The sequence below is a fragment of the Rhinatrema bivittatum genome, chromosome 4 (genome assembly GCF_901001135.1).
Source record: "Rhinatrema bivittatum chromosome 4, aRhiBiv1.1, whole genome shotgun sequence".
Classification (NCBI taxonomy): Eukaryota; Metazoa; Chordata; class Amphibia; order Gymnophiona; family Rhinatrematidae; genus Rhinatrema; species Rhinatrema bivittatum.
The window spans coordinates 435,591,900-435,614,030 of record NC_042618.1 but is presented as its reverse complement, the minus strand read 5'-3'; the positions used below and the strand labels follow the sequence as shown (position 1 = coordinate 435,614,030).

The following is a 22,131-nucleotide window of genomic DNA, read 5'->3' as shown; positions in this document are numbered from 1 at the left end:
AAACACATACCACTCGATACTGTATTTAAATGGCATGCAAATGCAAGCCGCGTACAACACACGTCCAGGAAGCGCAATCCATTTTACTGTATAGGCGCTATACAGCGCCTATACAGTATACTGGGTACGCTGGTACCTGTCATTTCAAATGACATTTGAAATGACAGGTACCAGGAAGTGGATACAGGAGAAGGGCTGACTGACCCCCTAACTCCCCCCCAAACTTTCTGCCAGCCCCCGCTCACCTGCCCTGGCCGCATCCATCTCCCACGCTGACAGCTCCGGAGCAGCCCCAGCCAGCCCCGCTTCACTGCCTGACCCCCTAACTCCCCGGGACAAGACCGAAGTGAATCGGGCAAACTTTCCGCCAGCCCCTGCTCACCTGCCCTGGCCGCGTCCATCTCCCGCGCTGACAGCTCCGGAGCAGCCCCAGTCCTCTCTCCCCTCCTCCCGGGGACAGCCGGCGGCGAGAGCGGCTTCAGCAGCCCGGGGCAGATCGGGCGCTCCACATGGCTCCCTATTCTCTAAAACGTAATGAGTGTACGCCGTGACCTCGGACGTCCAGCCGGGCGCTCAGGTCACGGCTTTCACTCATTACGTTTTAGAGAATAGGGAGCCATGGGGAGCGCCCAATCCGCCCCGGGCTGCTGAAGCCGCTCTCGCCGCCGGCTGTCCCCGGGAGGAGGGGAGAGAGGACTGGGGCTGCTCCGGAGCTGTCAGCGGCAGATGGACGCGGCCAGAGCAGGTGAGCGGGGGCTGGCGGAAAGTTTGCCCGATTCACTTCGGTCTTGTTCCGGGGAGTTAGGGGGTCAGGCAGTGAAGCGGGGCTGGCTGGGGCTGCTCTGTGGCCCGTGAAATTTCGTCTCGGCTTGCCTGACGCTCCACACTAACGCAGGGGTAGGGGTAGGCGGTAAATTAGCAAGTTAAACGCACGGCAAAACTGCAGGTTTAAAAAGGCGATAATCGGGGCGCACGTTACTGTGTGGGAGGGAATAGCTAATCCGATCGTTTACATCTCATATACATGCCGCGGGTGGAAAGGGTTACCCGTAGATTTAAAGAGGCGGTAAGGATGGGTTAAAAGGGATAGTGAATCACAGGTAGGACTAACGCGGCCAAATTGTGAGTAGAAAGCGGGTTAGAAGCAGGGTAACCGCGGCCGCACTTTACTGTATCGGCCTGAGAGAGAAAGCCAAAGAAAGGACATTACTAGGAACAAATGAACTTGCCACTCATGTCTGTTAGGGTGCAGACTTTGCTTTGTGGTGGCTTCCGCTGTTATTTTTTATATCTAAATTCCCTCTAAACTCTCCTTATTTTCATAGTAATCTTCAGTGGCAGATTCCCCATGATGGAGCTCTGCATGGCCTAGAAGCAAGGAGAGAACCTCAAAAATATTGCCCATGGCTTCTGTCACATCACTGAGGAAAACTAGGAGAGGCTGCTCAGTGCTGAACGAAATCTCAGCGAGGTTCTCACCTGCTTCATTCCAGCCGTTATTAATCCATGTCGCACATTCTCAGCCTTCCTTTCTTTCTGCTGAAGCAGATTACTGTGCGTAATGAATTTTTGTTTCTTAGCTTGATCGCAGATGAGCTTTTTTTTTTTTATTTGTGTTCTGAAACTGTGCTCCGTGACATTTCAGAAAAAGAAAGGAATTGCTGACAGGTTTTGTATAGCTCTTTTGTTATGCACCCTATCTCAAAAGGCTTTACAAACCATGATAAGCAGCAGCAGCAGCAGCTGTGGATCACTGTACCATTTAGGTTTTTGGAAAGGAAACAGAAAAGGGGAGTATGAGAGGCAAGCGCCCAGTAGTTGACTGATGCATAAAGATAACGCACCTGCTCAGGTGTGCCCATGTTCTGTGCCCCCCCCCCCCCCCCCCGGCAAGGAAAACTGGAACTTAGATCTCAGAAGCTAAGCAGGGTCCTCAGTGAAGGACATAGAAACACAAAAACATAGAAAATGATGGCAGAAAAGGATCAAACGGTCCATCCAGTCTGCCCAGCAAGCTTAGGGTAGCATCTGCTGCGCCATACAAGTCACCCCCTTACTTAGTTTCCCAAACCGTCAAAGTCAGGGCCCTTGTTGGTTGCTTCTGAGTCCAATTCCCTTGTTACCGCTTGCTGTTGAAGCAGAGAGCATTGTTGGAGTTGCATCCAAAGTATCAGGCATGTTGGTTAAGGTTAGTAACTACCACACCAGCAAGTTACCCCCATGCACTCTTTTTTTTTTTTTTTTTTCATTTCCATCCTCCAGCCTTTAGGGATCCACAGTGTTTATCCGATGCCCCTTTCAAATCTTTCACCATTTTTGTCTTCGCCACCTCCTCTGGAAGGGCATTTCAGGCATCCACCACCCTCTCCGTGAAGAAATATTTCCTGACGTTAGTTCTGAGTCGTCCTCCCTGGAGTTTCATTACGTGACCCCTAGTTCAATTGATTTCTTTCCAACTGAAAAGGTTTGTCATTTGTGCATCATTAAAACCTTTCAGGTATCTGAAGATCTGTATCATATCTCCCCTGTATGTCCTCTCCTCCAGGGGATACATATTTAGGTCCTTCAACCTCTCCTCATAAGTCATTTGATGGAGACCCCCCCACAATTTTTGTTGCCCTTCTCTGGACCACCTCCATCCTATCTCTATCCCTTTTGAGATACGATCTCCAGAACTGAACATAATACTCCAGGTGAGGCCTCACCAAGGACCTGTACAAGGAGATTATCACTTCCTTATTCTTACTGGTTATTCCTCTCTCTATGCAGCCCAGCATTCTTCTGGCTTTAGCTATCACCTTGTCACATTTGCTACACTATCATGCCAAGGTCCCTCTCTTGCTCCATGCACAACAGCCTTTCACCCTCCAAGACGTACAGCTCTTTTGGATTTCCACACCCCAGATGCATGACTCTGCACTTCTTGGCATTGAATCCCAGCTGCCATATTTTTGACCACTGTTCAAGCTTCCTTAAATCACGTCTCATTCTCTCTATTCCTTCCGGCGGGTCCACTCTATTGCATATCTTAGTATCATCCGCAAAAAGACAAACTTTACCTTCTATCCCTTCCGCAATGTCACTCACAAAGATATTAAACAGGACTTGTCCCAACAAGATCCTTGTGGCACACCACTTAATACCGTTCTCTCTCTTCAGACTAGATTCCATTTAAAATCACGCGCTGTCTTCTATCTGTCAACCAGTTGTAATCCAGGTTACCACCTTGGTGCTCACTCCCAAGTTTCTCATAGTTTATTCACAAGCCTCCTTTGTGGAATCATATCAAAAGCTTTGCTAAAATCCAAGTAGATCACATTGAGCACTCTTCCTCAATCCAATTCCTTAGTCACCCAATCAGATTTGTCTGACAGGACCTTCCCCTGGTGAATCCATGCTGCCTCTGGTCTAGCAGCTCTTCTGACTGTAGATAGTTCACTATTCTTTCCTTCAGCAGTGTCTCCATTACTTTTTCCACCACCGAGGTGAGGCTAACCAGCCTGTAGTTTCCAGCTTCCTCTCTGCTTCCACTCTTGTGAAGCGGGACCACCATCGTTCTTCTCCAATCACTTGGCACCACTCCCGTTTCCAGGGATCTATTGAACAGGTCAAGCAGCGGACCTGCCAGCCACATCTCTGAGCTCCCTCAGTATCCTCGGATGAACCTCATCAAGCCCCATGGCCTTGTCCAATTTCAGTTTTCCTAGCTCTTCCCATACATTCTCTTTTGTTCTACTCCACCCCCCTCCATTTTCCTTCTCCAGGATCATCTTTAGTGAACACCGAACTGAAGTATTTGTTTAATATTTCTGCCTTTTCTTTGTCTCTCTCCACATATTGATCCTTTTCACCTTTCAATTTCACTATACTACTTTGGACTTTTCTACTTTCTCTTCTGTATCTGAAAAATATTTTGTCACCTCACTTTACCTCTTGGGCAATCCTTTCTTCCGCTTGACTTTTTGCTTTCTGGATTACTTTCTTCATCTCCCACAGTTTGACCAGATATTCTTAATTGTGTCCCTCCCTTTGGGATCCTTTATATTTCCTGAACACTGTTCTTTTAACCTTTATTTTCTCAGCCACCTCCTTTGAGAACCAGATAGATTTCTTATTTCTCATGCTTTAGTTTACTTTTCTAACATATAGATTTGTCGCCTTAGTAATTGTTCCACCTGTCTCATTTTTTCCCAGTCTTCTAGTTCTCCTTCCAGGTACTTCCCCATTTCAACAAAGTCCATATTTTTGAAATGAAGAACTTGGGTCTTCGTGTGACTTTTCCGTATCCTATTTGCAATATCAAACCATACAGTTTGATCACTGGTGCTGAGATGGGCACCCACCTGGACATTAGAGACATTCTCCCTGTTAGCGAGCATGGCAAACCTCTGCAGTATTCTGAAAAGAGAAGGTCATTATCACCATGTTTGGACCATTATCACCCTATCCTCAGCACCCAGAAAATGGGTAGAAAGAGGACAGGAAAATATAACAACCACCTAACTACCCTTGCTTTCTGCATTTTGTCTCTGGCTAACAAAGTGTTTTTCATTTTTTGTAGTATACAGGAAGACCTTGACGCCGACTGTGAAGCCATGAGGCTGTCCCAGCAAGAGCTGCTATCAGGCGATGAATTTGTCTACACCCCAGACTGTGATGTAGTCTCTTCAGTGATAAATAGAAATCTCATTCAGAAGTCTGGCTACCTCAACATTAGGAGGTAAGAGAGAGCTGTACTTTAATTTTGTACACTATATTAAGTAAAAGTTAGTAATAATGATTTGAAGATAGCTTTCCTAGATCACAGTGAAATTTCCTTTGTAATTCACTTCCAGGTGCAAAGAAAGTTGAGGAGGCTCTGGCAGAGCATCTTCATCATGTTGGTCTCTTGGTGCAGTTGTAACCTTGTTTGGTAGCCTGTGCTCAACCAAAACCTAATCCAAAATCTCCTACCCTATTCTTTTTTTGCATTTAATCTTTTGAGCTCTTACCCTCTTTTCTCTGAGGCCAACTTTATGTGCATTTACTTTTCATTAAAGAATAATGAGAAATTTGGAAAAATTACCATGTCATCTCATTAAAGGGAGAATATCACATGACATGCCAAAGACTTCATATGTCACTATAACGCACTTGTCTTCTATACCTGCTGTATGTCAAAAAGACAAACAAAAAGGAAGAGCTTTCTCACATGTCTGCCATGTTCAAGTTGTGAGGAAGTCTCCTGATTTCGGTGATAAAGAAGCCCCTGATATAGGCAGCAAGGGCTGCCGAAATGGGAGGTATTTGGGCATTTATAGTTTCCCAGCATGTGTCTACCTCAAAAGAGTGACATCAAGGATTAGTGAGTGTTTGTAATTAAAAAGTTGTGTTAGAACTGAATGGATCCTACAAAATCTTTGGCCCAACAGAAGAACTGGGAAAATTCACATGTTTTGGAACATAAGAAATTGCCATGCTAGGTCAGACCAAGGGTCCATCAAGCCCAGCATCCTGTTTCCAACAGTGGCCAAACCAGGCCACAAAACCTGGCAATTACGCAAACACCAAGAAGATCCCATGCTACTGATGTAATTAATAGCAGTGGCTATTCCTTAAGTAAACTTGATTCATAGCAGTTAATGGATTTCTCCTCCAAGAAATAAAATAAAGAGAAAATTTGACTTTTAATTCTTTATTTGCATATAAAAAATGCACCTATAAAAACTGCACAGAAGCTGAGACTGTCACTACCATCTTAACAAGGGTGGTAGTGGTGGACTGGTAAATGCTAGTATTATGGCAATAGAATAAATGATACCTGTCCTTATAAAATAAATACTTTTGCAGATTGGAGGGTCATTCTGTGAGAAAGAGGTTCCTTTTTCTTTGTTTTTTTATTTATTCTTTGGAACATTGCTGTGGCTTTTTTTCCTTTGCATATGTGCCAAAAATTGCACCAACCCAGACTCTGCACAGAGGGTCATCTGTAAACCTGAGTATAGGAAAAATACAAAAGGCCAAATTGTATAAAATGCACTTTAACTTACTGGTTCCTGAGCAACTACTTTCTAGTTTGCTTCCTACACCCCTCCATTCACCCACCCTACTCACTATTTTTGTTATATAAATTACTTCCCCTCCCTGCCACTGGATAGAAGGAAAATCTTAAAAATAAGTGTCAATTAGTGCTGTAGAACAACATTTAATTAACCATGATTTTTAGTGATTGACTGTTAGTCTTGTTGCTGGTCATTCACAAACTAACAAGTTACCTAGTTGTCAATTGAAAAGCAGATTTAGAAGACAAAAAATAATTTAAAAACCTAGTCTAATTTAAAAACCCTTAAATAGAGAGACATACCTATTCCTTAATCAGCTTTTAAAACTTTAGCAGCTCAATAAAATTAAGATGCAGACAGTAATCCAGCTGCGAGTTGGGGGCTATCCAATATTTTGCACAAAGTGCCATATGTATGATTAATTACTTTTGGTGAGAGGTTTTATGTGTGTGCCTGGTGCAAAAAGCTCCTGGCTCTCTGAGAACAAGCCAGTCTCTGGAGGTCAGAGTGGCTGACCTGGAGGAGCTGAGGCAGACAGAGAGGTATATAGAAGAGACCTTTAGGGACATAGTAGAGCAGTCAAACAGTCCTTGTGCTGTTTTGAAGGAGCAAGGTTACTTGGCAGGAGACCATCAACTTGATGTGGCAGAAAGTGATCCTGTAGCTAGGATCTGCCCTCCAGATGATGCTTATCCTCTCGCATTGAGGATGTGTCTCCAGGGCAATGTGCCCAGGAAGGAAGGCACATATGGCTGTTATGGTGGGTAATTCGATCATTAGCAATGTAGATAGCTAGGTGACTGCGCATGAGGATCACTTGGTAACTTGCCTGCCTGGTGCAAAGGTAGCAGACCTCATGCATCACCTATTTAAGAGTTTAGAGAGTGGGGGAAGAACTGACTGTCCTGGTATAGCTGGGTACCACTTACAAAGGAAGATGCAGGAGGGACTCTCTGAAGTCCAAATTTTGGCTCCTAGGTAGGAAACTGGAACTCTGGAGGTTCTAGATTTCATTCTCAGTGAGCCAAAAACAAATAAACTTTTTCAAGTGCATTTGAAGCCAAAAGCCTGTGAGGGAATCAGTTGGGTTACTAGATGACCAAAGGGGAGGTCAAGGAAATAGAAAAACTGAATGAATTCTTTGTCTCCGTTTTATGTTGGGTACATGTCCAGATGTGAAACATGTTTTAATAGTGGAGATTCTGAGCAACTAAAACAATATTTTTGACAGTGGAGGATGTAATGGATCAGATTGACAAACTAAAGAGTAACAAACCACTGCCTCAGAGTTCTAAAAGAACTAAAACATGCAATAGCTAACCTGTTTCAAATAATCTGCAGCCCTTCATTTAAACCAGCCACCATTCCTGAAAACTGGCCAATGCAACACCAAGGGGCAGATTTTAAAAGGAGCGCGAATAGGCCTACTTTTGTTTGCGCTCAGGCGCAAACAAAAGTACGCTGGATTTTAGTAGATACGCGCGGAGCCGCGCGTATCTACTGAAAAACCTGGATCGCCGCGCGCAAGGCTATGGATTTTGTATAGCCGGCGCGCGCCGAGCCACGCAGCCTACCCCCGTTCCCTCCGAGGCCGCTCCGAAATCGGAGCGGCCTCGGAGGGAATCCTCTAACACCCTCCCCTCACCTTCCCCTCCCTTCCTCTACCTAACCCACCCGCCTGGCCCTGTCTATACCCCCCCCTTACCTTTGTTGGGGGATTTACGCCTCCCAGAGGGAGGCGTAAATCCCCGCGCACCAGCGGGCCTCCTGCGCGCCGGGCCGCGACCTGGAGGCGGGTACGGAGGACGCGGCCACGCCCCCGTACCGCCCCGGGCCGTAGCCACGCCCCCGTACCCGCCCCCAAAACGCTGCCGACACGCCCCGAAAACGCTGCGACGACCGGGACCGCCCCCGACACGCCGCCTCCGAAAACCCCGGGACTTACGCGAGTCCCGGGGCTCTGCGCGCGCCGGTAGGCCTATGTAAAATAGGCTTACCGGCGCGCAGGGCCCTGCTCGCGTAAATCCGCCCGGTTTTGGGCGGTTTTACGCGAGCAGGGCTCTGAAAATCCGCCCCCAATTGTTGAAAAGGGCTCCCAGGAGTGATCTGGGAAACTATAAACCAGAGACCTCAGTGCCAGGCAAAATGGTAGAAATCATTCTTAAAAACAAAATCACTGGGCATGTAGACAGACATGGCCTAATGGGTTTTAGTAAGGGGAAGTCTTTTTTTCTTACCCATTTTAGAATTTTTTTAAAGGTGCAAATAAACATGTAGATAAATACTAACACTAAACAATTACAGACCAGTTTCCAATTTACCACTAATTGCAAAACTAATAGAAAAAAAACAGTTCAAAACAACTAACAGAGCATCTAGAAAACAACAACATTCTATACCCATCTCAACACTGCTTTCGCAAACATTACAGCACAGAAACACTACTCCTGTCACTGACAGACAACATACTAAGAGGTTTTGATAGTAGAACACACTACATTCTTGTATTATTAGATCTTTCATCAGCTTTCAACACAGTAAACCATGAAACCCTAATTAAGAGACTGGAAGAAATAGGACTACAGAACAAAACAATCACATGGTTTAGATCTTATCTAAGTAATAGATTCTTTCAAGTTCAGATAAAAAACACAATATCAGAAAAAGTAAAACTACAAACCGGAGTGCCACAGGGGTCTGCACTGTCTGTAACACTCTTTTTTAATATGTACCTGTTGCCACTATACCATCTACTTGCTGGTCTTGGGATCATTCACTACTTTTACGCTGGTGACATTCAACTTATATTACCCATTGATGATACATTAGAAAAAACGTTAATCCTAGCCAATATTTATCTTGACATAATCAAACAGTTGCTAAACCAAATGGAACTGGTGATAAATATCGACAAAACTGAATTCCTACACTTAGAAAGGAAAAACCTAAACATAATTCAAACACCAATAACACTCAAAAAGAACCTAAAAGTGGAATTAAAGGAAAAAGTGCGCAATCTTGGCATACTAATAGATACAGAGCTAAATTTTAAACACCACATAGCACTGAAAGTTAAAGAAGGATATGCCAAACTAATGGTCCTAAGGAATCTCAAACCGTTATTGACAACATCAAACTTCCGCACAGTACTACAAGCACTAATATTCGTAAGCACGGATTACTGCAACGTGCTGCTACTTGGATTACCCTATACGACAATAAGACCACTACAAATTTTGCAGAACTCCACAGCAAGAATTCTCACAGGTAAAAGGAAAAGAGACCACATCACTGACACACTAGCTGAACTACACTGGTAACCGATAGAACAAAGAGTACAGGTTAAAGCACTCTGCACCATACACAAAACTGATTCATGATGAAAAAGCAGAATGGCTCAACACAGCGCTATGGGTACATGTACCACATAGAAATCTCAGATCAGCAAACAAAGCCCTCCTAACCATCCTGTCGGTTAAAACAGCACGGCTAACCCAGGTCAGAGAACGAACACTGTCACTGGCTAGACCCATCTTATGGAATACTATCCCCCTGGAAGTAAGATTACAGGGAAATTTCAAACTATTCAAAATAAGTCTGAAAACATGGCTTTTCAAACAGGCCTTTTACAAAGAGAACAGAGAAAGTAAGGAAAAGCTGGCGTTACAAATCAGCACCAAACGACTACTTACACTTGCCACTGGCAACTATTTTTAAACTCTCACTGATAAAAGTAGATTTAACCTGAAAGTACAAGAATGAATCACATGTAAGCTAACTACGAGACATGTATTCAATAGACATTATATGACAGGATTCAAATAGATATTGTATGAAATTATGTTACCGGTTATCTATTGGCACCTCTGTTAAAGTACTAACATTTGTTTTGCCTATTTGTGCCAGCCTGTAAAGCGTTATGATGGTAAATAACTTAATGACGGTATAGAAAAGATTTTAAATAAATAAATATGAGCCAGATGATATAGTGTATTTGGACTTTCAGAAGGCATTTGACAAAGTTCATGATGAAAGATTCTTCAGGAAATTACTAAATCATGGGTATAAAAGGCAATATCCTATTGTGGATTATTAAGTGGTTAAAAAGCTGGAATCGGGGTAGGACTAGTTTTCCAAATGGAGAAAGGTTGCTAGTCAAGTGCCACAGAGAGCGGTAGTCGGACTTCTGCTGTTTAGCATATTCATAAATAATCTGGAAAAGGGAATGATGAGTGAGGTGATCAGATCTGCAGATGACACAAAATTATTCAAATTTATTAAAACAGCAGCAGATTGCAAGGAACTTTAGAAGGACCTTGTGAGTCTAGGAGACTAAGCAATTAAATGGCAGAGGAAATTTAGTGTAGAAAAGTACAAAGTGATGCACATAAGAAAAAATAGTCCCAACTACAGGTACACAACTGTGGGTTCCAAATTGGAAATATTCACCCAGGACAATAACTCTGGAGTCTTTGTGGACAATACATTGAAATCCTCAGCTTAGAGCACGGTAGCAGTCAAAAAGGCAAACAGAACATTAGGAATGGAGAATAAAACAGAAAATATCATATTGCCTCTGTAATGAGCCATGGCGCGATTGCACCTTGCATATTGTGTGCAGTTCTGGTCACCACATCTCAGGGGCGGCTCAAGGCAATCTGCTGCCTGAGGCCCTGCCCCTCCCCCCTACACATACACTGTCACAAACACAGAATTACATACTCTTACACACACCCACTACATCTCTCACAGACACTGACACACTCTCAGGCTCTAAGACCCTCTTCCCCCCTGCCCCCCCCCCCCACAAGCTCTTACTGCCCCGGATTCTCTCCTACACACACATGCTTTCACTCTCACTGGGTCCCTCACATACACATACATATATACACACACACCCAGACAAGCTCCCATTCATTCTCACACTGCTCTTCCCCACTCTCCAGGCATGTACACATTCATACACACAAAGACCCCCAGGCAGGCACAAATTCACACACACACTCTCACACATTTTCACTCTCACACATTTTCACTCTCAAACCCATTCTCTGACAGACCCCAGGAAGACACCCATTCATTCACCCACCCACACCCAAGCAGTTACACATACACACACACACCCAGACAAGCTCCCATTCATTCTCACACTGCTCTTCCCCACTCTCCAGGCATGTACACATTCATACACACAAAGAACCCAGGCAGGCACAAATTCTCACACACACACACACACATTTTCACACTCTCACACATTTTCTTACTCTCACTCTCAAACCCATTCTCAGACATACCCCAGGAAGGCACCCATTCATTCACCCACCCACACCCAAGCAGTTACACATACACACCCACACACTGCCTCTCACCCCCACCCCACCCCTCAGACACACAGGCTCTCACCATTCCACCAAATCACACACAAGATCTCCCATACCCACACAGCCTCTCACATACACACATGGGCTCTAACCCCCCTCCAACACACACACAAGCAGTCACCCATATACCCAGGCAGGAAGTCACCCACACACGCCCATAGGGCCTAGACCTTTTTTTTCAGCCCCTGCGTCGTCGTCCTCTCTTTGCTTGCCAGTTTCGCGGCAGCAGGAGATGACTTCAGGAACAAATGCGACTCCTGGTGCCCGGGGTTGCTACTGAGTGGATCGGGCAGGGGTTTGGTGTATCCCCTGCCCAATCCGATTTTTGACTTTGGAGACAGGGTGAGGCGGCATCTGAGGTAGAGGTGTTTTAAAGGGGCAGTTTTTGCCGCGCTAAAATTCTGCCACCTGAGGCTGCCTCATGATAGAACCGCCCCTGCCACATCTCAAATAAGATATTGTAGAACTAGAAAAAAATGCAGATGAAGGTGATAAAAATGATAAAGGATGTGGAACATCTCTCCCTCCGCACTTTGGAAAAGAGATGGCTGAGAAGGGATATGATAGAGACTTTTATAAAATCATGAGTGGGGTGGAATTGGTAAATAAAGGGCAGTTATTTATCCTTTCAAATAATACTAAAACAAGTGGAGATTGCATGAAACTAACAACCAGAGATTCAAAACAAAACATAGAAAGTCCTTTTTCACTCCGCGCATTATCCAGCTGTGGAATCTGTTGCCAGAGGATGTGATCAAGGAGTCTAGCATAGTGGGTTTAAAAGAGATTTGGACCAGTTCCTGGAACAAAAGTCCACAACACATTACTAGCCAAGTAGACTTGAAAGCTTTTGCAGTCCCTGGGAGTGAGTAACAAGCATTAGATCTACTTTATGGGATCTTCCAATTACTTGTGACTTGGATTGGCCACTGATGGAGACAGGATGCTGGGCTCAATGGATCTTAGTCCGACCCAGCATGCCAATTCTTATGTTCTTACGAGAATCTTTTTGTTTTGTTTTTAAAAGCATTAAGAAAATATATTTTTCCCCAAAAATGCCATGACTGCAATAATTTTTTCCTTCATGTTAATCTTAAGGTATGCACAAAAACAAAAATTCCCACAGTTGCTCAAAAAAATTGGCATAAATATGCTTGATCTTTGCAAGAGCTTTGCTGCTATAAATGAATTTATTTTAACAGGTGATAGCAGATGAAGACTAATTGGCTCATCCAGCCTACACTGGATATATCCCAGCCGCTAGCTGTAGATGCTTGAGTGTTTTGCAGGGTGTTATTGTTGCTTATCCAAGTTCATTTTTTCTGGTCTTCCTCTCCCGTCCATCTCCTGGATTCTGTGTTTTACATCAAGCTTTGTAATAATCAAAACCATTGCCCATTCAAATGGCTGCCTAGGATCTGGGACCTTGTTGGACAGTATCTGACCACCTCCAACCTGCTGGTCTCAAACCTCATTGAGGTATTTTTGTTTTGGAAATTCAAATGAAAAATGTCATGGTGAACGATCGGGTTGTTTTCTGAGAGACAGTTTTTTGTCTGAAGCTAGCATGTCACTTGTGGGTAACCTGCACAGAGCGGCAGTTACTACCCTTAACAGAAACGTGGGGGGTAACCTGCACAGAGCGATAGTTACTACCTTGGGCAGACTGGATGGACCATTTTGGTCTTTTTCTGCTGTCATTAATATGTTACTAATTTGGACCAATATCAATGAGTTGGAATTAGATTACACATTTAAAAACAATAAAAAAATAAATTGCTAAGATGTATCACTCTTCTTCAAAGATGTTTTCATTATAGAAAAGTGCAAAAAGGAAAAAAAAAAGTTTAATTAGCCTGTGGTGCATTGCACTCTTTTGAAAATTTAACAAGACGAACCATCCTTTTTAAATTAGCATACCGACAGTAAGAGTAAGTGGTCCAATCTTCACAGGCACTAGTGTTTGCAAAGTATGTTCTCTTCAGACAAGCCTGGATTTTGTACATTTGTGTGCTAATGCTATTTTTCAATGACTTTTGTTTGCTGAAGCAAAACAGGCCTGGTGACAACATCCTGGGAGAGACTTTATTTCTTCACTCAAGGTGGCAATTTGATGTGTCAACCCCGGGGTGCAGTGGCTGGTGGGCTGATTCTGGACTTGGACAACTCCTCTGTAATGGCAGTGGACTGTGAAGACCGACGATACTGTTTTCAGATCACCTCACCTTCAGGCAAATCGTACGAGAGAAATATTTTCTTTTGCTTTTTCTTTCAAACCCACTGCATTAGGATTTGAACCGGGGGTCCCCTACAGAGCACTAACCCCCTGAGCTTGCTATAGGAAGGTTTTCCCGTTGGATAGGAATGTGATTTTCAGTTGCACCAAATTACTTTTTTATTATTACTTTTAGATTAGGTGGGCTGCAGCTCTGTTTCTTGACCTGTTCTGGACGATCTTGTTTTCAGGATAATCAGAATACCTAAATTATTAGATGAAGGTGTTATGGTTGAACTCATGCAAGTCATTGTGAAAGTCCTGAAAACCTTGCCTGTTGGTATTTCTAAAAGATTAGAGTTGGAGCCCTCTGATTGGGATTTGATCCCCACTGAAATGCCGATAAGCCACCCATACTAGAAATTGGATAGTACATTATCAGCTTCATTACAATATGCATAAATCAGCTTTCTCATTTTGGAAATGTGGCGTTGCTCTGCTGATCTCTCCAGCATCTGGTATTGTATCGGAGCTGCTCACAGAGCATGCTCTTGGGAGGTTGTCAGCTTGGACTAACGACGAGATGTCAAAAAACATTAGCTTCCATTTTAGTCGCCTTGTTTCATTTAAACAGGCTTACAATCACTTATGTGATCCAACTCCATAGGAATCTATGGTGGAAACCAGGAAAATAAAACAGAAATCTTTCATTCCTAGTGGGGGGGAAAAAAATCATAATTGGAAATGACCGAGAATGCTATACAAGAGTCAGAGAGGTCTTTCATGTATGCAGAAATTCCAAAAATGAAAAGAACAAGTTTTTTATGCCTTGCCTGCTCAGGATGAATAATCCCTTCTCAGCTAGCACATTTGGTTACTACCCTGAGGCATCCTAAGCTCAGATGCCGGACATCTCTGCACCGACTACTAGGACAGGAAGGGTAGCGGGATGTGGCTGGGGGTCACTCCTAAGCAGAAAACCTACATTGTGTCCGTGATCTGTACTGAGATCAGTCTGACTTTGCAACTGCAGCCTGCTACCCACACATCCACTTTCTAATGTCACAATTAGGTGCATCAGGGTGGGAAGACTTTACTTTAGCATTCCATATTGTTTTCCAATAAAAAGAGAGGCATCTCGTTAACCTGTTTGTTTGGCAGCCTTTTGTGACTGTATATTGAGATTATCTCTCAAACCTGTCTATTAACATAAATATGTTAATTTTAGGAACATAATCCTGCAGGCAGAAGGGAAAAAAGAATGTGAGGAGGTAATAACTATTATTTCTACTTTGATTTATTTATCTTGGAATAATATAGAATTTCAACTCTTTTTTTTTTTTCCAATTTCCAGTGGATATGTACAGTCAACAATATTTCCAGGCAGATCTACCTGACAGATAACCCGGAGGTAAGTTATACTGTTTTATTTGTTTTCCTTAATTTCAGTCTGTGCTGGCTTAGAATGCAGGACACCAACAGTTGTTTGTTTGTTTTTTTCTTTTAATACTTTACTTGTTTTTTTCAGGCAGTTGCCATTAAATTAAACCAGTCAGCCCTACAAGCAGTGACACCCATCACCAGCTTTGAGAAAAAACATGAAACCATGTACCCAAGGTATAGTTTCAACAGTTATTATGAACATAACTGATGCCTTTATCCATGAGAACTGGCTGTCTTCACCATGGCAAGCACTGGGAGCTGTGAGGAAGGATTTAAGAAACAGGGCAGCTCCTTGTTGTACCCTTCCAGTTTTTAGCTGTCATGGCTTAGCAATGCACTGAACCCAGTATGACATTCCTGATGAGCCATCCTTTGTTTTGATGTGTTTTAATTTTATTTAAAATGTCTTATATTCCACTTATATACATCTACTGTTGTAAGTGGATTCCAAATCAAAATATACAATAGTCTTATAATGGAAACATAGCAAATCATTAGTAACACTTAAAGCAGACATAGTAAACGATAGAGATGTGAATCGGAACCGGAATCGGTTTCAGATTCGTGGACTATCAGGAAATTATTTTTCCTGCGGTCCAATCGTTGTTTTTTGGGTTTTTTTTAATTGGCTGCGCTGAGCCGATAACCCAAAAACACAGCCCAACCCTTTAAAATTAGGTTTTTTTAGTTTCCCCCCCCCCCCCCCCAAAATTTTTAAGTACCTGGTGGTCCAGTGGGGGGTCCCGGGAGCGTTCTCCTGCTCTCGGGCCATCGGCTGCCAGTAAACAAAATGGCGCCGATGACCCTTTGCCCTTAGCATGTGACAGGATATCCGTGCCATTGGCTGGCCCCTGTCACATGGTAGGAGCAATGGACGGCCAGCGCTGTCTTTAAAAATGGCGCGGGCCAAGGTGCACACACATGATAACGTGTGTGCATACATACAAATACACACAGAGCAGACTGAAATGAACAACTGTATGTGGGGTTACCTAAATAGCTGCGAGTGTTGCAAATGCTACAGAATGCCACCGTGCATTTAATGGTGCCCTGTGTCTTCTCCAGTCAGGTGGTTCGGGAATGCTATTGTCAGAAGTTAGTTATGCCGGCATATCCTTACAGCAGCTAGTTTACTGTTTTATCAGTTCAGTCCAAAACTCTTATTAAAAAGAAAAAAATCCCAGATTAAAATTAAAAATGCAGCTGATTTCTACATAATGATGCTGCCATTGTGTCTCCTTTTTCTGTAATTGCCAGGATACTGCACAGTGCCACAAAAAAGATTTTACATTTACCAAGATTCAGCGTGAAGGCTTAACTACTGAGCTATAGGAAAGCACCCTATTACAATCTTATTTTTTTTTCCATGACAAAATTTGGACACACATTTTGGTTCACAAAAAAATCTATTAAGTAAACCTGGATGCACTCCATAGTAACTGTTATTAAGTCTTCTCTCTGGCACAACCAGAGTTAAGCTGGATAAATTATCCAGATAACTTAACTCTGCCTCAGAAACCCTCTAATTTATCGTGCTAACTTTTATCTGGTCCCTAACTTAGCTAAAGAAAACATCTGGATATCGACCCTGGCATGATCAACAATTATGTAGTAATTGGTGAAGCTGCCATCATAGTAAACTCTGTTGATGCTGTTAAAGGGTGAAGTCTATCATTTTTGTATTTTCCCCACACACCATGCTGAGACTATGAATAACAGTTTTTGAATTCATTCATCAAAGCATCACTGGAACCGTTAGTATGTTCTGTCATGAGTGGATAAACTACAAGACACATGCACTGTTAGGAGGGAGTTTAGACATAGAAGAGACCTCCAGGCCTCTAAATGCAATCTGCATAGCTTTATCAGCTCCAAAACTATCACACAGTCTTGCTCTTCCTTCAGGACTTTGCTCCAGGTGAAACTCCCATCTGCAGAGTTCAGCCCTTACCCAAGACTCTGCAAATGTCTATAGGGGAAAAAGTAAAAGCAGCAAACGTACAGTCCAGTCCTTTTTCCTTCAGGACTGTGCTCTGTGAACTTCCTGCCATAGAGTTTAATCCTTGCAGAGCCTTCCACGCTGTGTATGACAGAACGTGCAGGCTGCAGAGAGTTTGTCCCTTACCCAAGATACTGCAAAATAATAACTTAAAAGCAGCAGCTCCTTAAATGGGTGAGAAACCAGCAATGTGTCTCCAGACCTCTCTCGCTCCCTTTTCTGGCTCCCACCTTAAATTCAGGATAGTCTGCTTCTTCTCCTCCCCCGTCTTTATGGGGGTTAGTTTTCAAAAGTACCTATAGGAACATAAGATATGCCATACTGGGTCAGACCAAGGTCCATTAAGTCCAGTTATCCTGTTTCCAACAGTGGCCAGTCCAGGTCACAAGTACCTGGAAGGATCCCTGAGGGTGAATGGATTCCATGCTGCTTATCCCAGTTGCAGAGTCTGAGGATATTTTGCACCAGTTATGAATGGGAAAGTACGAGCTGACTTGCCCTTTGAAAACTGCCCCAGGAAGAAACACCCGCAGGCATTTTCTCCTGCTTTCTCTGTGTGTACTTTTTCTCTCCTGAAAATAACGTGCGCAGATTTGGAAAAAAATAATCTGTGTGCGTTTTCTTTTCCCTGACCTAAACATGCATTCCTCTCTCCACCCTGGCTGCCTGCTTTTGCCTGTCTAACACACACGCATTGCTTATCTCCATGTATTCTTTTAGCCGAGTAAGTGCTGGGCAATTTTCAGATACCTGGATCAATGGCTTCTGAAAATTGCCTTCTATTACTAATTGGGGAGGGGAGTTGAATCTCCTGACACAAGCACAACTCCCTGCCATACTAATAGTGGAAGGTTGTTTTGTTTTGGTTTGGTTTTTTTTTTTTTTTTTTTTTTTTAAATCCTATCCCCCTCTGCCAGATCATGCCTGGGGTCCACTCACCCCACTACAAAACAGATAGGAACGGTATTCTTATTAAATGTAGCCCCTCTACAGATAAAGGAAGAGTAAGAAAATCTGGGCAGGATTTTCAAGCAGCTCTCACTTTGCCTCCAACTTTCATGGTGACCTTTCATTCTGCTGTGCGCCGAGTATTCATTCACGAACAGGTGCGGCATTTTGTCAGTGAATCCTGCAGTGTTTATACTGGTGGCAAGGCTCTTGATGGAGCCTTGCAAGCTGCTGCTTTTAATTTCCTTGCCTTTTTGCGCATTTAGTCATTCCCCAAAGAACATGGAACCAGAGATTGCGGAGGCTGGCAGCAGGGAGCTATTGGACCCATCAGATTCTGCACAGTTAATTGCACCAGGAACACCGATCCAGTTTGACATTCTGCTTCCTGCTTCTGAATTCTTGGATTACAACAGAGGCAGCAGGTACAAGAGGAATTTTTGAACCTTAAAAAAAAAAAAAAACACCAGCAAAGAAAACATTTGTCTAGGTATACTATGCACACTTGTTGTTTTTGGGTTTTTTTTTGGGAGGGGAGGTGTTGTGGTTGCGATTGATTTTTGATTTGGGCGTAGGATGTTTATACTTGGCAGTTTCCTTCTGAGCTGCTAGCTTAGTTGAGACTGGTCTTTAATGGGATTTCATTGCCATGAGCTTTCATTCACACCTACCCAAGTTTCCTCCAACCATCACAGTGACAGTCATCAGCAGTGGCTACAGACCGTGGCTCCTTTCAGAACCCAGTTCCCATGCACCCCCAGCCCTTGAATCTGGCCACTAACAGGCTGATGCAGTATCGATGCGCATGCTAATCCATCTCTCCCAGTCTGATTTAAATACGTAAATGGTAAAAAGGAGGTGCTAGGGGAGGTTTGTGCGCCCCTCGTACCTCCTCTGCATCGGGCGCCCGGGAGAGGTGGCTGTCAGTGTGGGTTAGGAAAACTGATGCTCAATTTTACAAGCGTCCGTTTTTCCTAACCTGTGCACAGCCACGGGTAAGGAAAATGAACCTCATTAATTGAGCATCTGTTTTCCTAGCCTGACCGCTGGAGATGGTTGGGTTTTTTGGGTTTTTTAAATTTTTTTTTTCACTTACTCCTTTTGTTGGGTTCCTCTGACTTAATATTGCCACGATATTATGTCAAAGGAACTACAGAAAAGCAGTATTTTCTGCTTTTCTGTTAATTCTTGAGGAGCCCCTAAAGTTAACACCTGCTCGGGGGCAGGCGTAAACTTTTAAGAGTAAAATTGTATGTGGCGGGCACACTTTTTTTTTTTTTGCACAGGTGGGTAACAGCTAATAGCCTCATCAACATGAATTTACATGTGTTGAGCGCTATCAGCTATACACTGGTTTGGGCGCGCTAATCCCCTTATTGCATATAATAACATCCAAGCGCACGTAAAGCCATGCACTTGGCTGCGCACACTATGTTGCATCGGCCTGTAAGCGTTATCATTTTGCGGTGGCTGTGGCTCCCTTCCCTGCCTCCTCTCTAGTCTTCCCCAAGCCACGTTCACTCCACCTCAGCATCCTCAGCCCCTACCGGCCTGGGGCCTGAATCCAGATCTCCTGTGTGACAGCACACCACTTCCTCCGTGGTGCAGTTCTGCTGCCCTTTTCCTATCTCTCACACTGTGTCTTGCTATGCTGTAAATAAAAGCTAAATTGATTTTTGTAACAATTTCTTTTTTCAATACCTTCCAGGCGAACAAACCCTTTCGGAGAGACAGAAGATAGTATTAGATCTGATGAGGAAGGTAAACGGTTATAGCTGATTTTTTTCCATTGAAATGTTGTACAGAAATTCTCCTAGAAGGGAAAAGTATGTACTAAATAAAATTAAGGTCTTATGTGGATAATGGATTTTATCCATCATCTGGAATTTGGTAATATAAAATGGGATCGGAGCACAGCCATCCCTGACTGCCACACAAGGCCATCTAAAGCAGCGCTTCCACCCAGACAGTAATGCAACAAAATGTGCCTAATCTTTAAGAAGTTCTGAGATTGCTACAAAACTTGCCTTGCCGTTTAAGAAGCAGCTCATTTTGTGCAAGTGTTTAACTAATAATCAGGCCGATTCAGTAAAAGTCGCGGGAGAGCGAGCGAGCGAGCACCCGCTCTCCCGGCACACGCACAGGCCACTCTCCCGTGCACGTGATTCAGTATTTAAATGAGGGCCCACGGTAAAAAGAGGCGCTAGGGACACTAGGGCGTCCCTAGCGCCTCTTTTTTTTGACAAGAGCGGCGACTGTCAGCGAGTTTGACAGCCGACACTCAATTTTTGCCGGCGTCCATTTTCCGAACCTGTGGCTGTCAGCGGGTTTGAGAACTGATGCCAGCAAAATTTAGAACATAAGAAATTGCCATGCTGGATCAGACCAAGGGTCCATCAAGCCTAGTATCCTGTTTCCAACAGAGGCCAAACCAGGCCACAAGAACCTGGCAATTACCCAAACACTAAGAAGATCGTTTGGTTTTCAGCCCGCGAGCCGTGGGCCGATTTAAAAAAATTTTTTTTAATTATTTTTTTACTTTTGGGACCTCCGACTTAATATCGCCATGATATTAAGTCGGAGGGTGTACAGAAAAGCAGTTTTTACTGCTTTTCTGTACACTTTCCCGGTGCCGAGAGAAATTAACGCCTACCTTTGGGTAGGCGCTAATTTCTGAAAGTAAAATGTGTGGCTTGGCTTTTTGAAAGCATTATTGTTTGGACCAGGTCTACCGGAATGACTGCACCTTTGGCCAAACAACGCTACAAAATTTGTTTCATTAATAGCTTCAACTTCCCTCCTTCCACTATTTTGGACTGCATTACTACCATTTTTGAAAATGTAAAATTTGTTTACTCGCGACCCTTAGTTTGGGAGTTCCTACTTGAATGGCTGTTCAAGGAGAAAGTGAAGTCACTTAACTGTATCAGGTGTTCTCCGTGGAGAGAACAAATCAGCCTCACACTCGCTCCCACCTTCACAAAGTTGAAGCTCAGCTACCAAATGACAGAGGTAAATTGCTTGGCAACTGCAGCACAGGAACTCCCACATATGCTCAGAAAGTCTTGTTAATCTTTCTGGGCTCAGAGAATATTTTTCTGAGTTGGCACCATCTGAGGACATCACTCGCTTTTGTGACCGCTTTATTCTGCTGTCCACAGAAAGAACTGGTTACAGGTCAGCAACTTCACTGACTTCTGCAAATCAAATTTTATTTGTATTGACCCAACATTACTTATCTTGACACGTTATACATGATCTTCCTAAACCACATCGTTCCCTTCTTCAGATGGGGACAGCATTAGCTTTGGATAGCTCTGTCAGTCCCATTAAAAGGTATTAGTTCTTTAACACATGTTTTTCAATGCAAGTGTGCAAGCAGGTAGGATCCTATGGGAAAAAGCTGACTCTTTCTCCTGGTTTTCCAGGGTCGCTCTTGCAGCAGATGTTTGTTGTTCGTTTCTTGGGATCTATGGCTGTCCAGTCGGATAATAACAGTGCAGTGATCTATGAAGCCATGAGACAAGTTCTGGCTGCTCGTGCCATTCACAATATCTTCCGTACGACCGAGACCCACCTGATGGTAACCAGCAAAACCTTGAGGTACAATGCCATTTCTGTTTTGCCACAGCCATTCCTTCTGTTGATGAGGCTATTAGTCATTCGCCCGGGACACAGAAAAAAAAAATGTGCAGCCGATCTGCACATTTTATGCTCAGAAATTAGCGCCTGCCCAAGGGCAGGCGCTAATTTCTGAGCAGCCCAAAAAAGTGCATAGAAAAGCAGAAAATACTGCTTTTCTGTATATCCTCCGACTTAATATCGTAGCGATATTAAGTCGGAGGAACCAAAAGGTAAAAAAAAAAAGTTTAAAAAAAAAAAAAGTGCCAGCGGGTCAGGTTAGGAAAACGGATGCTTAATTTTACGAGCGTCCATTTTCCTAAACCATGGCTGTGCACCGGTTAGGAAAAAGGCTGCTCGTAAAATTGAGCGTCCATTTTCCAAGCCTGCTGACGCCACCTCTCCTGGGCCAAGGAGATGCTAGGGGCACGCAATTGTCTCTAATGCCTCCTTTTAGCAGGACCCCTCATTTGCATTCTGTAC

At 43.6% G+C, this 22,131-nt stretch overlaps 1 protein-coding gene across 1 annotated transcript in view; it reads left to right on the top strand.

The window, feature by feature from the left end:
* The window catches only part of APPL2 (adaptor protein, phosphotyrosine interacting with PH domain and leucine zipper 2), a 92,778-nt gene that overhangs the window by 61,836 nt on the left and 8,811 nt on the right, over positions 1-22,131 (top strand). Inside the window, exons 10-17 of the mRNA XM_029601533.1 lie at positions 4,562-4,720; positions 13,472-13,660; positions 14,866-14,908; positions 14,992-15,048; positions 15,166-15,254; positions 18,294-18,452; positions 19,736-19,788; positions 21,456-21,630. Coding sequence (XP_029457393.1) covers positions 4,562-4,720; positions 13,472-13,660; positions 14,866-14,908; positions 14,992-15,048; positions 15,166-15,254; positions 18,294-18,452; positions 19,736-19,788; positions 21,456-21,630 — 924 coding nt within the window. The remainder of the gene's footprint in view (positions 1-4,561; positions 4,721-13,471; positions 13,661-14,865; positions 14,909-14,991; positions 15,049-15,165; positions 15,255-18,293; positions 18,453-19,735; positions 19,789-21,455; positions 21,631-22,131) is intronic.